The following is a 12,114-nucleotide window of genomic DNA, read 5'->3' on the forward strand; positions in this document are numbered from 1 at the left end:
TACTTCATACAGCAAAAATTCTAACCTTGCAAGTGTTGCGCTCAATTTCACGTTGCCTCTTTTCTTGTTCTTCCAATTCTCTCTCTTTCTGTACCAATTGTTTAATATGCTCTGGATACTCATGTGCCTCAAGAAACTCTGCCAGTAAAAACAAAGCAATAATTTTAAAAAACAAATTTTTCCACAGTGGCCAACATCTTTGGAATTATGGGTATATTGAATAGTTATCTTTCTTGCCTTCTTCCCTCTCTCTTCTCCACCCAAATTTCCCACTATACTATGTCTTGTTCTCTTTTTCATGATTTAAATGAAACCAAAATCAGCCTTTATTCCCCCTAATTATACATCAGCAACACAAGAAAATGCTATTAGCACAAGATTAATATTCCAGTGTCAGTAAGGGAAGCTTTGCTGTAGTAAAGAAACACACTGATGACTGCACTTGAGCCTGTATTTACAATAAAGGTAAGCTCTGTTCTATAAAGTGAATTAGCTGATAATAACAGTCACAAGGTCTTGTCCATATCATGATAAAATAAATATTGCACTTAATACAGATTAGTGTACTTAATGAGATTTTGTTTCATAAAGAGAAACAAAACAATACTCCATCAAGTTTAAAAAAATCAACTTCTGCAAATACAGTTGTTTTCCAATCCTGGTGCCACTCCTATCACAAGGAATTGGGCAAGTAATTTTTCAGATTTAAAAATGGGTTTGGCGTGTTCAAGAAATCTGAAATAGCAAATTCAGTTTCCTTATTTGCTTGTTGAGGAATTAAAAATCATAGCACTTACAGGAAAATCTATTTTCAAAAACAGCTCTTGACCCATAGACTTTGTTTATGGCTACTGTTTATTCTTAAACTTCATACAATTCACAATCACTTCTTGTTCAGAATGAATAATATAGTTTCAGTGATTCAAATATTGAAACAATATTTTTTTGTTGTTGCTCTTAAGACTTACTACTTTATCAGTTTGTTGATAAAAGGCTTTGTTTTAACAGTATCCTTCTTTTGTTGAATCCGCTTCAGAACTATATAAAGCGTCTACTTCAGATACTGTTACTTTAAAACCAAATAATATGCCAAGTCCACCACTAAACCATGTCCCTGAATGCCACATCTACACATCTTTTAAATACCTCCAGGGATGGTGATTCAACCACTTCCCTGGGCAGCCTGTTCCAACACTCGACAACCCTTTTGGTGAAGAAATTTTTCCTAATATCCAATCTAAACCTCCCCTGGCGCAACTTGAGGCCATTTCCTCTTGTCCTATCTGCTCGTTACTTGGGAGAAGAGACCGACCCCTACCTCTCTACAACCTCCTTTTAGGTTGCTATAGAGAGCAACAAGGTCTCCCCTCAGCCTCCTTTTCTCCAGGCTAAACAACCCCAGTTCCCTCAGCCGCTCCTCATCAGACTTGTGCTCCAGACCCTTCACCAGCTTCGTTGCCCTTCTCTGGACATGCTCCAGCACCTCAATGTCTCTCTTGTAGTGAAGGGCCCAAAACTGAACACGGTATTTAAGGTGCGGCCTCACCAGTGCTGAGTACAGGGGGACAATCACTTCCCTAGCTCTGCTGGCCACGCTATTTCTTGGCTTTCTTGGCCACCTGGGCACACTGCTGGCTCATGTTCAGGCGGCTGTCAAACAACACCCCCAGGCCCTTTTCTGCTGGGCAGCTTTCCAGCCACTCTTCCCCAAGCCTGTAGCGTTGCATGGGGTTGTTGTGACCCAAGTGCAGGAGCCAGCACTTAGCCTTGTTGAACCTCATACAATTGACCTCGGCCCATCGATCCAGCCTGTCCAGGTCCCTCTGCAGAGCCTTCCTACCCTCCAGCAGATCAACACTCCCACATAACTTGGTGTCATCTGCAAACTTACTGAGGGTGCACTCAATCCCCTCGTCCAGGTCATTGATAAAGATATTAAACAGGACTGGCCCCAATACTGAGCCCTGGGGAACACCACTTGTGACTGGCTGCCAACTGGTGAGAAATTTAGTTTTTCCCCTCCCTATTTCCTCAAAGAAAATATCATTGTTCAACTTCATGGAGAAAATAGTAGAAAAGTAAAAGAAAAAAGTAGGAAAGTGGAAAATAAAAACATATCTGAAAGTACTCTATGTATGATGAAATAGATTGCTACTAAAAATAAATGTGGTTTGTGTTTATTAGGATGTTGAAATGAGATGACAAATTTGCTCCAAGTATCAGAAAACATGTTGTAGAATATACTGATCTAGAACTAGTTGCAAGTCTACTTTTACTAATTTTAGGATTTTTTTTTTTTTAATAAAATTTAGTATAAGCTTAGGGGTTTTTTTACTTTGTATTCCAAAAAACATTAAAGCTTGTTTTACTCATCCTTGTACTGCTAATTTCTTTCCTTATTCTTGCTAATAGTCATCCTCGGTTTCTCATGGTGGAATTTAAACTTTTGCCCCCAAAGAAGCAGTTAAAGGAAGGAGACAACTATTCAACTCCGTCCTAAAATATTTACAGCAGCAGAATAAGATAAACAAAATGTTATTTTCAAAGATCTTTTATTCCCTCCTGCACTGCACACTGTGCTGGTTTTGGCTGAGATAGAGGCTGAAATTTTCTTTATAGTAGCTAGTATGGGGCTATGTTTTGGATTTGTGCTGAAAACAGTGTTGGTAACACACCTATGTTTTAGTTGTTGCTAAGTAGTGCTTATACTAAATCAGGGACTTTTCAGTTTCCCATTTTCTGCCAGGTGCACAAGAAGCTGGGAGGGGACACAGCTGGGACAGCTGACCCCAGCGGACCAAAGGGATATTCCATACCATATGATGTCATGCTCAGTATGTAAAGCTCAGGAAGAAGAGGGAAGGGGGGGACCTTCAGAGTGATGGCATTTGTCTTCCGAAGTCACCATTACGCATGATGGAGCCCTGCTTTCCTGGAGATGGATGAACACCTGCCTGCCAATGGGAAGGAGTGAATGAATTCCTTGCTTTGCTTGTGTGCGTGGCTTTTGCTTTGCCTATTAAACTGTCTTTATCTCAACCCAGGAGTGTTCTCACTTTTACTCTTCTGATTCTCTCCCCCATCCCAGCAGGGGGGAGTGAGCAAGCAGCTGTGTGGTGCTTAGTTGCCGGCTGGAGTTAAACCATGACAGACATGTTACAAGCTGGTGTCTTACAAAGTCTCTCAAATATGCAAGTCTTTTCTATGCTTGCATGCTCTTCAAAAAGAATGAGTATGCCCCAAAAGGAGCTACACAATGTGAGGTGCCAAAGGTTTCAGTTGTGAGATTCTACTCTATTAAGTAATATGTAATTTCAGTTTACCAATTAAGAATAAATTAAATCCCCCTATCAAAATACTCTCCCTACAAAGGATGATTTTAAGATTCTTGAGAGCTTGAATCTGTTCTTTGGGACACCCAACTGCTTCAGCATTTAATGGAGGGGAAAAAAAAAAAAAAAGAAGGAGGAATGCAGAAGTATTAGAGGTTTTTTACCTACCTTTGAATGTTTATGTGGCTTCTCATCTGCTCAAGTAATTAGGAAAAATTATTCACTGACTGGATTTTTTTGTGCACTTCAGGGCATTAAAGTTCTGGCAATTGAACTATATACACCCCAAAAACTTAGAACAGTCTACACTATTTATCAGCCTAACTTCAACCAGGCAACAAACTGACAAATTTCCCTTTATAAGGGCAGACTACTGAATTTTCCTTAAAAGAAAAAATACAGCTTTGATACTGCAAGCAAGTAAATCTTTGGCTCAATTCAACCAGTTAGAATATTAACAAAATATGCGTTTCTTACAGGCACACTGCTGATGAGAGCAAGTGTGGCTAGCCACTGCTCTTATGGTTTCCTTTCTACAACTGTGCTTCTAACAAGGGATTAACAAGAATGGGAAAACCGCAAACTAACATGCTTCCTTCTATTTTGATATTAGTTAGAAGAAGTTCTATCAAACTTTCATTTATGACTACATCGTTTAGGTGTGCTCAGATTTTAAATGAGAAACATTGTTTTCAAGCAAATACTGTATTACTAAAAAATCTACAACAAGAGAAATCCTGGAAGTTTACAGTTATTAGTAATATGAACAGTCTAAGATCCTATGAAATTAGCCAAGACTTGAAAATGAAGCCTCCAACCAGATATTCCTGTTTTGAATCCAAACAGAATCTTCATTTTCCGCTGTGTCATATTTCAAAGATTAATCAACCTGTCAGCTATTGCATGGGGCCAGGCATCCTCTAAGCCTTGGTGAACTAAATCAGGGATGAGGGGAGTAAAAGACCATGAAATCCAAGATTTGTTTCTGACTATCTAACTTCTAGTATATTGTCTCACTTCCAAACTGAAACACAAACAATAAGGGCTGGTAATAAAGTGTAAAATTGTGTCACTATGAAGTTCTTAAATACTTATTTTTAAGTGAAGAAAATAAATTTTTTATTCCACTACCAATCATGACACTAATATAGCATTACATTACAGTTTATTCAGTGTCACCCAGTATAATGTTTTCCACTTCCATGATATCCAAAATACTAAAAAAATTAGAAAATCTATTTTGTGATGACCTCCTAATGATCCATAAAGGTTTTTTATAAAAAAAGAGTAATGAAAATCTATAAGAGAAAGCTTCCTATATGAAAGTTACTTTAACTTACCCTAAAAATACCAATACCACCATCCTCACAAAAATTAGGACTCATCACATGGAAAACATCTCCTTATTCCACAACAGAATCTTACTAGTTAAGAACTGTAAAACATACTTACTTGCATTTCTCGTTGGATCCTTCAGTCTATATATCAGCATGTATGCATTTGTGGAGCTGGTGGAGAAAAGAGTAGTTATCTGAATTTATCAGATAGGACGACAATATTGACTTCAAAAGTTGTTTTGTTTTTTTTCAGTAAGGAGCTATGTCATACGTATCTTAGCAATACACTAACCAAAAAGGATTTTCAAAAATAAATTTCACATTATTTTAATGATCTGAAACACTAGTCAGGATACTTTTTACAACTATTTGAAGCATCTATTGTTAATTTTAAGCTAGCATGTTAAGCACATGCATCTTGGCCATTCATTTGATTACAGTAAAACACCACCAGAAAGAAAAGTAGTATTACAGTACTACTAACCTAGCAAAAGCACTGGAATAATAGCCTCTGCTTCCGGAAGATCCACCATATGTTTTCTTAATATCTTCCTGAGTTATCTAACAGAAAATCAGTTTAATGATTATTTGAGAAACTCACACTAATCGAGATGCATTTTTTTCACATTAGGAAAAATGGCATAATATACTTAACACACAGTATTAATCATTCCAATTCTTAAAACTATTTCTGCTTATTTGCTGACTGCAAAACAATCTGTTTCAAAGTGATCTGCCTCTTCATTTTACAATGAATGTAAATTTTTTTTTTTTTTAAAGTAGGAACTTCTTAGAAAAACATTATCCAGGTTCTTGACTGCAATAACATTTATGGATACATGTAACACCTGAAATGCATCAGCAGGACAGGCTTAACAGCACAATCTGGGTAGTAATAGATCTACAAATACAATTCTCTAAGCACGAGGTATTCTTCACATGTACAGAAGGCAAAATTCTAAATCCAGCCTGGTCTGTACATGAGTAAAGGCTTCTTTATGAACCATCCCTCCTTCACCATCAAGAAGAAACACTCCCTGCCCCTCCCCCACCCCCCCCACCCCATACATAAATAAATAAAAACAAATATCCAGAAATCGGTTAAGCTAATGAGTGAAACACATGTATATGGCAGGACATTAGGATAAGAATATGAAACAAGGTAAATGCTTGAAGTATCTGCACATAAAACCAGCTTCATTATATATAAGTGAAAAAATCACATGCAAAATACAAACTTATTGGTTCATCTATGAGTACACAAGATAACTAAAAATACTATTTTTACCTTGCTAACATGCTGATCATTAAAGCTGTACCACTGGTCATCACTAAAAGATTTTATACAGGCATAATAATGGCCACCAGCAGCACTTCCAGAATGAACCATAACAGAAAAGAGCTCATACAGTAAAGAACTCTGGGGAGAGAAGAAAAAGGTGTGATATATATTAAGTAAAGAAAAGGTAACTAAATGATCATTTTAAAAAGTTTTAAAACAATTAAACAACCCCAAATATATAAATAGTTGTATGTTACAAAACAGATCGGTATAACAGAAATGCATTACTGCAATAGACACTGAACAAAATCAGAGCTCTGATATGCTAAATGTTATACAAGAGTATGTAATAATGGAAGTAAAGAGGAATTTCCCCTTTTGCTGGTGGGAAGAGAGAGATAAAAGACCAAATGACTTAAGAAAAAAAATCATGGAAACATTTTTGAAATGGCTTAATGCATTACTGTTACTTCTTGTCTGTACAAGCTCTGAATTTGTTAATTCTTATGTTAGATAGGTATTAAACATATCACCACACAAGAAACAAAAGTAACAACCAACTTGCCTGTAACTACAAAGTTTAGGCTTATTTCCTGTCACCCTTCTCTGCATTCTTGAAGATTGCTTTTTGCCCCTTAATGTATATTGCAAACCAGCAACATGCCATTCAATGCTTATTAGCACTCAATTAATTTCTCTCACACCACTCCGAGTCTGCTGTCATAAACCTTTCTCTTCATAGATAAAAGGATGGAAATAAAGGGTACTAAGGACATACCTTCAGTGTTGTGCATACATTAAAAAAAATAAAACTGAACGATACTGACTCACACAAGTGTTACACGAAATAAACATTTTTAGATTATATAGAGGAAATGCTCTGTAAATTCTTAGCTTATACTGCACCCATTATTAAGATATCCAAACCAGGAAGCTAACAACATGGCTTGACAGCTAGTTTGCCTTGAGAACAAGTAGTATGAATTAATTGGCCAAAGCTACTGTCAATACGAGGACATGACATTTGCATTACAGATACATTACAATATTCTGTCCCTGTTCCAGTCAAATGACTATCTATTAATTTCTTTCTTTTTTCCAGCCAAGACTGACAGTATTTGGAACATTTATCAAAAAACCCTCTCAAATGGTCTAAGGTAAATGTAAACAGGGACAGATGTGCAGATTAAAATGCAACACAGCCTTTAAATATCTATGAAAGTAACAGTTAGAGCCAAACAGCTTCCTAACAAGTCTGAATAAAAGCTATTGGCCAAATTTCACATGAGTTCACTGAATAACAACACATGAAGTATACATTGTAGACATTACCATAAAACTCAAGATTTCTGATGAATTTTGTATTGGCGAGGTTTCACGAAGATCTCTGCTAATCTTTATGTCCCACAGAAGGATGACTGCTATCCTAGACTGACTTGCTGCTCAATTCCTTTATATTAATTCAAGATGACTGAATGAATATTTAACATTTAGACCCATGGCCTCATCTATACGATTGTTTATTTAAGGACAAGAAACGGATGGCAGAGACTGCTCAAAACTTTCCAGTCTTCTCCTAAACTGCAAGACACTTTTGCAGTCAAAGCTGGTAGGCCTTTGACAGTTGGTCTCAAAGAAAAAACCACTGCTCACAAGACAAAACAGTCTTCAATTTGAGGGTCTGCTGCCAAAGCAAGTTATTGGGAATTCTCAGTCTGGCAAGCTGGGAAGATCTTTATTCTCAGGTGACCTCCAAATCAGTTGCATGTTTTCCTTTGCTGTAGTGTCAATTTTTGGAATTTGAATAAAAACACATGCTCCCACTCCCCCACCCCACCCCCAATATCAAAAGTATTTATATTTTTATCATTTACATTTGTGGTGGGTTGACCCTCACCGGCAACTAAGCACCCACCCCTCAGTCAGTCACTCCTCCCCTCGAGTGGGATGGTGGAGAGGCTTGGAAGAGCAAAAGTGAGAAAACTTGCGGTTGGACGTAACAACAGTTTAGTAAGTGATGGAAAGGGGAGGGAGGGAGGAAATGCAATGATGCAAAGGCAATTACCACCTCCCACCAGCAGACCAATGCCCAGCCAGTCTCTGAGCAACAGCTACTTTGGAAAGCGCCCAGTTTTTACTGCTGAGCATGATATTACACAGCAGGGAATACGGCATGGAATATCCCTCTGGTCAATTCAGGTCAGTTGTCCCAGCTATGTCCCCCTTTCCAGCCTCTAACCTACCCCTAGCCCTACTCATTACAGGGACAGAATGAGAAACAGAGAAAGCCTTGGTGCTGTGCAACACTGTTCAGCAAGAGTTAACACACTGGTGTGCTGTCAACACCTTTAGTCACAAATCCAAAACAGAGCACCATATGGGCTGCTATGAAGAAAATTAACTCCAGCCCAATCAGACCCATTACAACACTTTTTAAACATACCTTTTCACTGCCAGCTTTAGAAATTCTTTCTGCTGCACTATTGCTTTCAAGGCAGATTCCTTCATCAACTCCATCATCATTAGAAAAATCATTGCTCATTTGATCACTGTGACAACTGCCTTCATTTTCAGCTCCGCTATCAGTGCAACTCTCAGTCTGAGGAGACTTCTTAAAAATAAGACACATATACTAGTATTATACAACATTTAAAGTTACACAGAACAAGAAATAACAATATGTTTGTGAAATGAAAAGACTCCAATCTTAAAAACAATGAAACTCCTCAAAACCTAGGGATCTCTGCAATTCAGCATCAAGAACTGACTTGTTTCTGTTAGTAACTCTCTTCAGCCCACCTCTTAGATCAATATTTTCATGTCTTGTGTGCAACTGAATGGTAATTACATGGTTTCATACTTGACAAGATTATATCTGCTACTACCCTATTCCATTTACTAGTTCATTCAATTAAATAACTGGAAGTCTAATATTAGATAATAAATCCTATTATAACATGGCCCTGTTAATCAGAAGTGATTTGACTGGAAAAACTTTCATCCACAGTGAAAGATTTTTTTCCATTTCAACTCACTGGACAGAGTCAAGGTATTACAGTAAGACTGATTAGTGTTCTATTAGCTTAAAAGCATGATGTCAACAACACTAATGAATGCAGTTCATTTAGTACAAGTCAGTATATCCACCTCTTACCTGATCCTCTTTCCTTTGGATAATTCTTTTGATTTTCTAACAGTTGTTAATTTTGTCTCAAGTTCTATTCTCCCAGATCAATCTTCATTCTCATTTAGCCCCCCCAATAACACTTTGAGAGGTATCAAATTGCTCAAATGGCATACTTCATAAACCAAAGGTTTGTATAGAGTCAGAAAAGCCTCTCCATATGCATATCAATGCAGCAGTTCTCTTATATCACTACAAGCTAGCAAAGTGACATGTTTTCAGGAATGGAATTAGAGGAATAAATTTAGCGTTTAATGCAGAAGGCACATTAAATACTTTTTGGTGAATGTAATTGCACAACGTGGATTTTGGCCAAAACCAGAAGAGTTAAAGGCCAGAAGAAGATACAAGTGAAAAATAAAATTTTACAAATCTCATTTCTACAGCATACACAACATTGTGAGTCAGAGGGAAGGAATCAATCATTAATGTTTTCTGTACTAACCTCAGCATTCAGAGTTTCAAAACTTTACATCACCTCTTGTGACCAAAACAGATTCAGACACAAGTTTAAGAAATACGTTTCATTCTGGATTTGCAGTATACAAAGAAGCCTTGAGATCTGTGCTTTTAAATCACTTGTGAAGATACAAGAAATCAGAAACAGCTTCTTATTGAAGCATGGAAACCCTATAGTGATTACAGAACATACTTTCTTTTCAACATAACAAAAATCCACATGGACAGATTTAAAAACTTCAAATTAAAACATTGCCATGGCTAAAGACCATTTTATATAGATGAATAATATTGTTAACATGGGTTTATTAGACCGACATTTTAGTTTTCTTAATGAGAAACTTCAAGAAAGGTAAAGACTTTTCTCTGAAACCAAACACTTTACCTCATCTTCAACATCAATGAAGACACTCATGTCTAACTCTTCAGGAAAAGTCATACGATCATTGAGTTTAATTCTGTGCATAGTGGTATAATCAAAGTCAAATCTCTTCAGCTGTAATGTCAGCAGATATGGAAAATGCAAGAACCGCAGGCCCTAAATGAAGCAAAGACAAGATTATGCTACTATTGTCAGGATTGGTGTTTACCAAAAGTCATTGTCACAAATGGTTTGGACAGTCTTTACCTTCCTTGCATCACATTTCTTCTTACATCGTTCACAAAAATACTGATTGGGGCCATCAAGAATCTCGGGCTGAATGAAAGCATGCAGTGCTTCTTCCTAATAATAAAAAGATGTTACCTGATTTTTAAAAAATGTTTACTGTGTAGGTATAAATCAGAATGATAAATTTACAATGAAATTGCAAACACATACAAATTACTTCAATTAAATCTACAACCAAAATTTGATTGACATAAACTTTGATAGAGACAGTGTCAGGAAAATATTAAGAGAAACAACTTTTCTACCCAGCCCAAGATTAAACAGTCAAACCACAAATTACTGCTAACTATATTTCATTCAGTATTTGATGAATCCAAGCTGACTTTTTTTTTTTATAACCATACAATATAAAATGATCTTTACTCCTGTTATCTTGCACATCACATTTAGTCACGTCTGTTCAATCAGCTGCTGTGAAAATGAGCTTATTTTTTACCCTGCTTTGGCCCTGTCCTCCCAGAATTTTCAGATTGTTCTTCTGCATTTCAAGCGGAGTTTTTCCCAACAGATACCATCCAAGAATTACTGGGGTGGGGGAAGCCAGCACAAAAAAAATGTTACTCAGTTCCTCAATACCCTGCCTGAAGACAGCCTTAGTCCCATTCTACAAAGGGACTTAGGAAACTACATTTGAAGATACTACTTTTAAGTGAAAGGTGGGGAAAGGAGGGTGAGAGAATATTTGCACTTCACTCCCAAAGGAGTGAGAATCAGATGGCCATCTCCTATAAAGGCAGAACTAGCTTCCTAGAACAAACATTATGAAACAACTGACTGATAACTGGAATTTTGTCCTCTGGAGGCTGCCTAAAAGATCTGTCACTAATACTTAAATCCAGGAGTTTAATAATTTCCACTTTGCTCTGCACTACAGCAAAGAATATTCAAAATGCAACCAAACTGATCATTAGTCCTCCCCCTAACATCATTTGCAACAATGATATTGCACAGAAGTTGTATATACTTGAGAACAAACTTGTTCAAACAAAATTCACTAGGAATATTGAGATGGATTCAGTGAAGAATTTTACCCAGAGATTTTAAAAGTTAAAGCCTTTAACCCAGTCACCTTGCAAGCCCACAAGCTTTGGGTTTCTGAACTCCAAGTGGAACCCAGTAGTTTTCTGTTCACCTATGGAGGTGAAAACAAATACCCACTTGCATATTTAATTTAGACATTCAGTTTAAAGCAAAGATCAACAGAAAAAAATGCTTTAAAAATCATCTCTTACAAAGGAGTGTAGCTTTTCCCTGAAGTCTGAATAAGTAAGAGGGGCTTAACCGGGCAGAGTAAACTCACCCAGTTGCAATATAGGTAGTACAGAACTTAAGATTACTATCTAAATCATGTTGTTTGATAAGTCACACTGGGAGGAAATCAAGGATATGCCAAGTTCTTCAAAAAGCCTCCAATTCTTCCCTTCTTTCTTTCTGAGAACTCAAGGAAGCAGCAAAAACAATAATAAAATAAATATTTTACAAAAGCTCTGTCGCTGTTCTAAGACAAAGGACTTTTTAAAAAGGACTGTATTCCAGGTGACAACTACTCACAAATGAAAAATGTGCCAGACTGAATATGATGACTGTACACTGAAGGCAGTCATCTCACTTCACCATTTTTGAATCCAGCCAGAAAAGCCTTTGAACAGCCCTGAAATCACAGCTCCTAAGCAGAGAGACTCTCTAGACACATGAAAACATTTTAGAGTCTGAATTAAACTACTGTCTACGTATTTACTTCCTAAACACTACAGAGGCTGAGTTGCTTTTTACTCAAGGGCAACAAATAGTTAATGTTTAGTAAGATCATGCACCGAAATGTGAGGAATCTCATTCTAAAAATGTAAGAC

The 12,114-nt window shown here is 37.0% G+C and overlaps 1 protein-coding gene across 5 annotated transcripts in view; it reads right to left on the reverse strand.

The window, feature by feature from the left end:
• USP47 (ubiquitin specific peptidase 47) overlaps nucleotides 1–12,114 on the reverse strand; it is a 59,078-nt gene that overhangs the window by 16,998 nt on the left and 29,966 nt on the right. For 4 of the 5 annotated variants that reach the window (XM_075502126.1, XM_075502125.1, XM_075502129.1 and 1 more), the window contains 7 exons: nucleotides 10,223–10,318; nucleotides 9,980–10,132; nucleotides 8,395–8,562; nucleotides 5,958–6,089; nucleotides 5,154–5,230; nucleotides 4,785–4,840; nucleotides 26–138 (listed from right to left, as the gene is read on the reverse strand). In XM_075502126.1, coding sequence (XP_075358241.1) covers nucleotides 26–138; nucleotides 4,785–4,840; nucleotides 5,154–5,230; nucleotides 5,958–6,089; nucleotides 8,395–8,562; nucleotides 9,980–10,132; nucleotides 10,223–10,318 — 795 coding nt within the window. The remainder of the gene's footprint in view (nucleotides 1–25; nucleotides 139–4,784; nucleotides 4,841–5,153; nucleotides 5,231–5,957; nucleotides 6,090–8,394; nucleotides 8,563–9,979; nucleotides 10,133–10,222; nucleotides 10,319–12,114) is intronic. The other variant, XM_075502127.1, reaches the window with a different exon arrangement.

The sequence above is a fragment of the Mycteria americana genome, chromosome 5 (genome assembly GCF_035582795.1).
Source record: "Mycteria americana isolate JAX WOST 10 ecotype Jacksonville Zoo and Gardens chromosome 5, USCA_MyAme_1.0, whole genome shotgun sequence".
Taxonomy (NCBI): Eukaryota; Metazoa; Chordata; class Aves; order Ciconiiformes; family Ciconiidae; genus Mycteria; species Mycteria americana.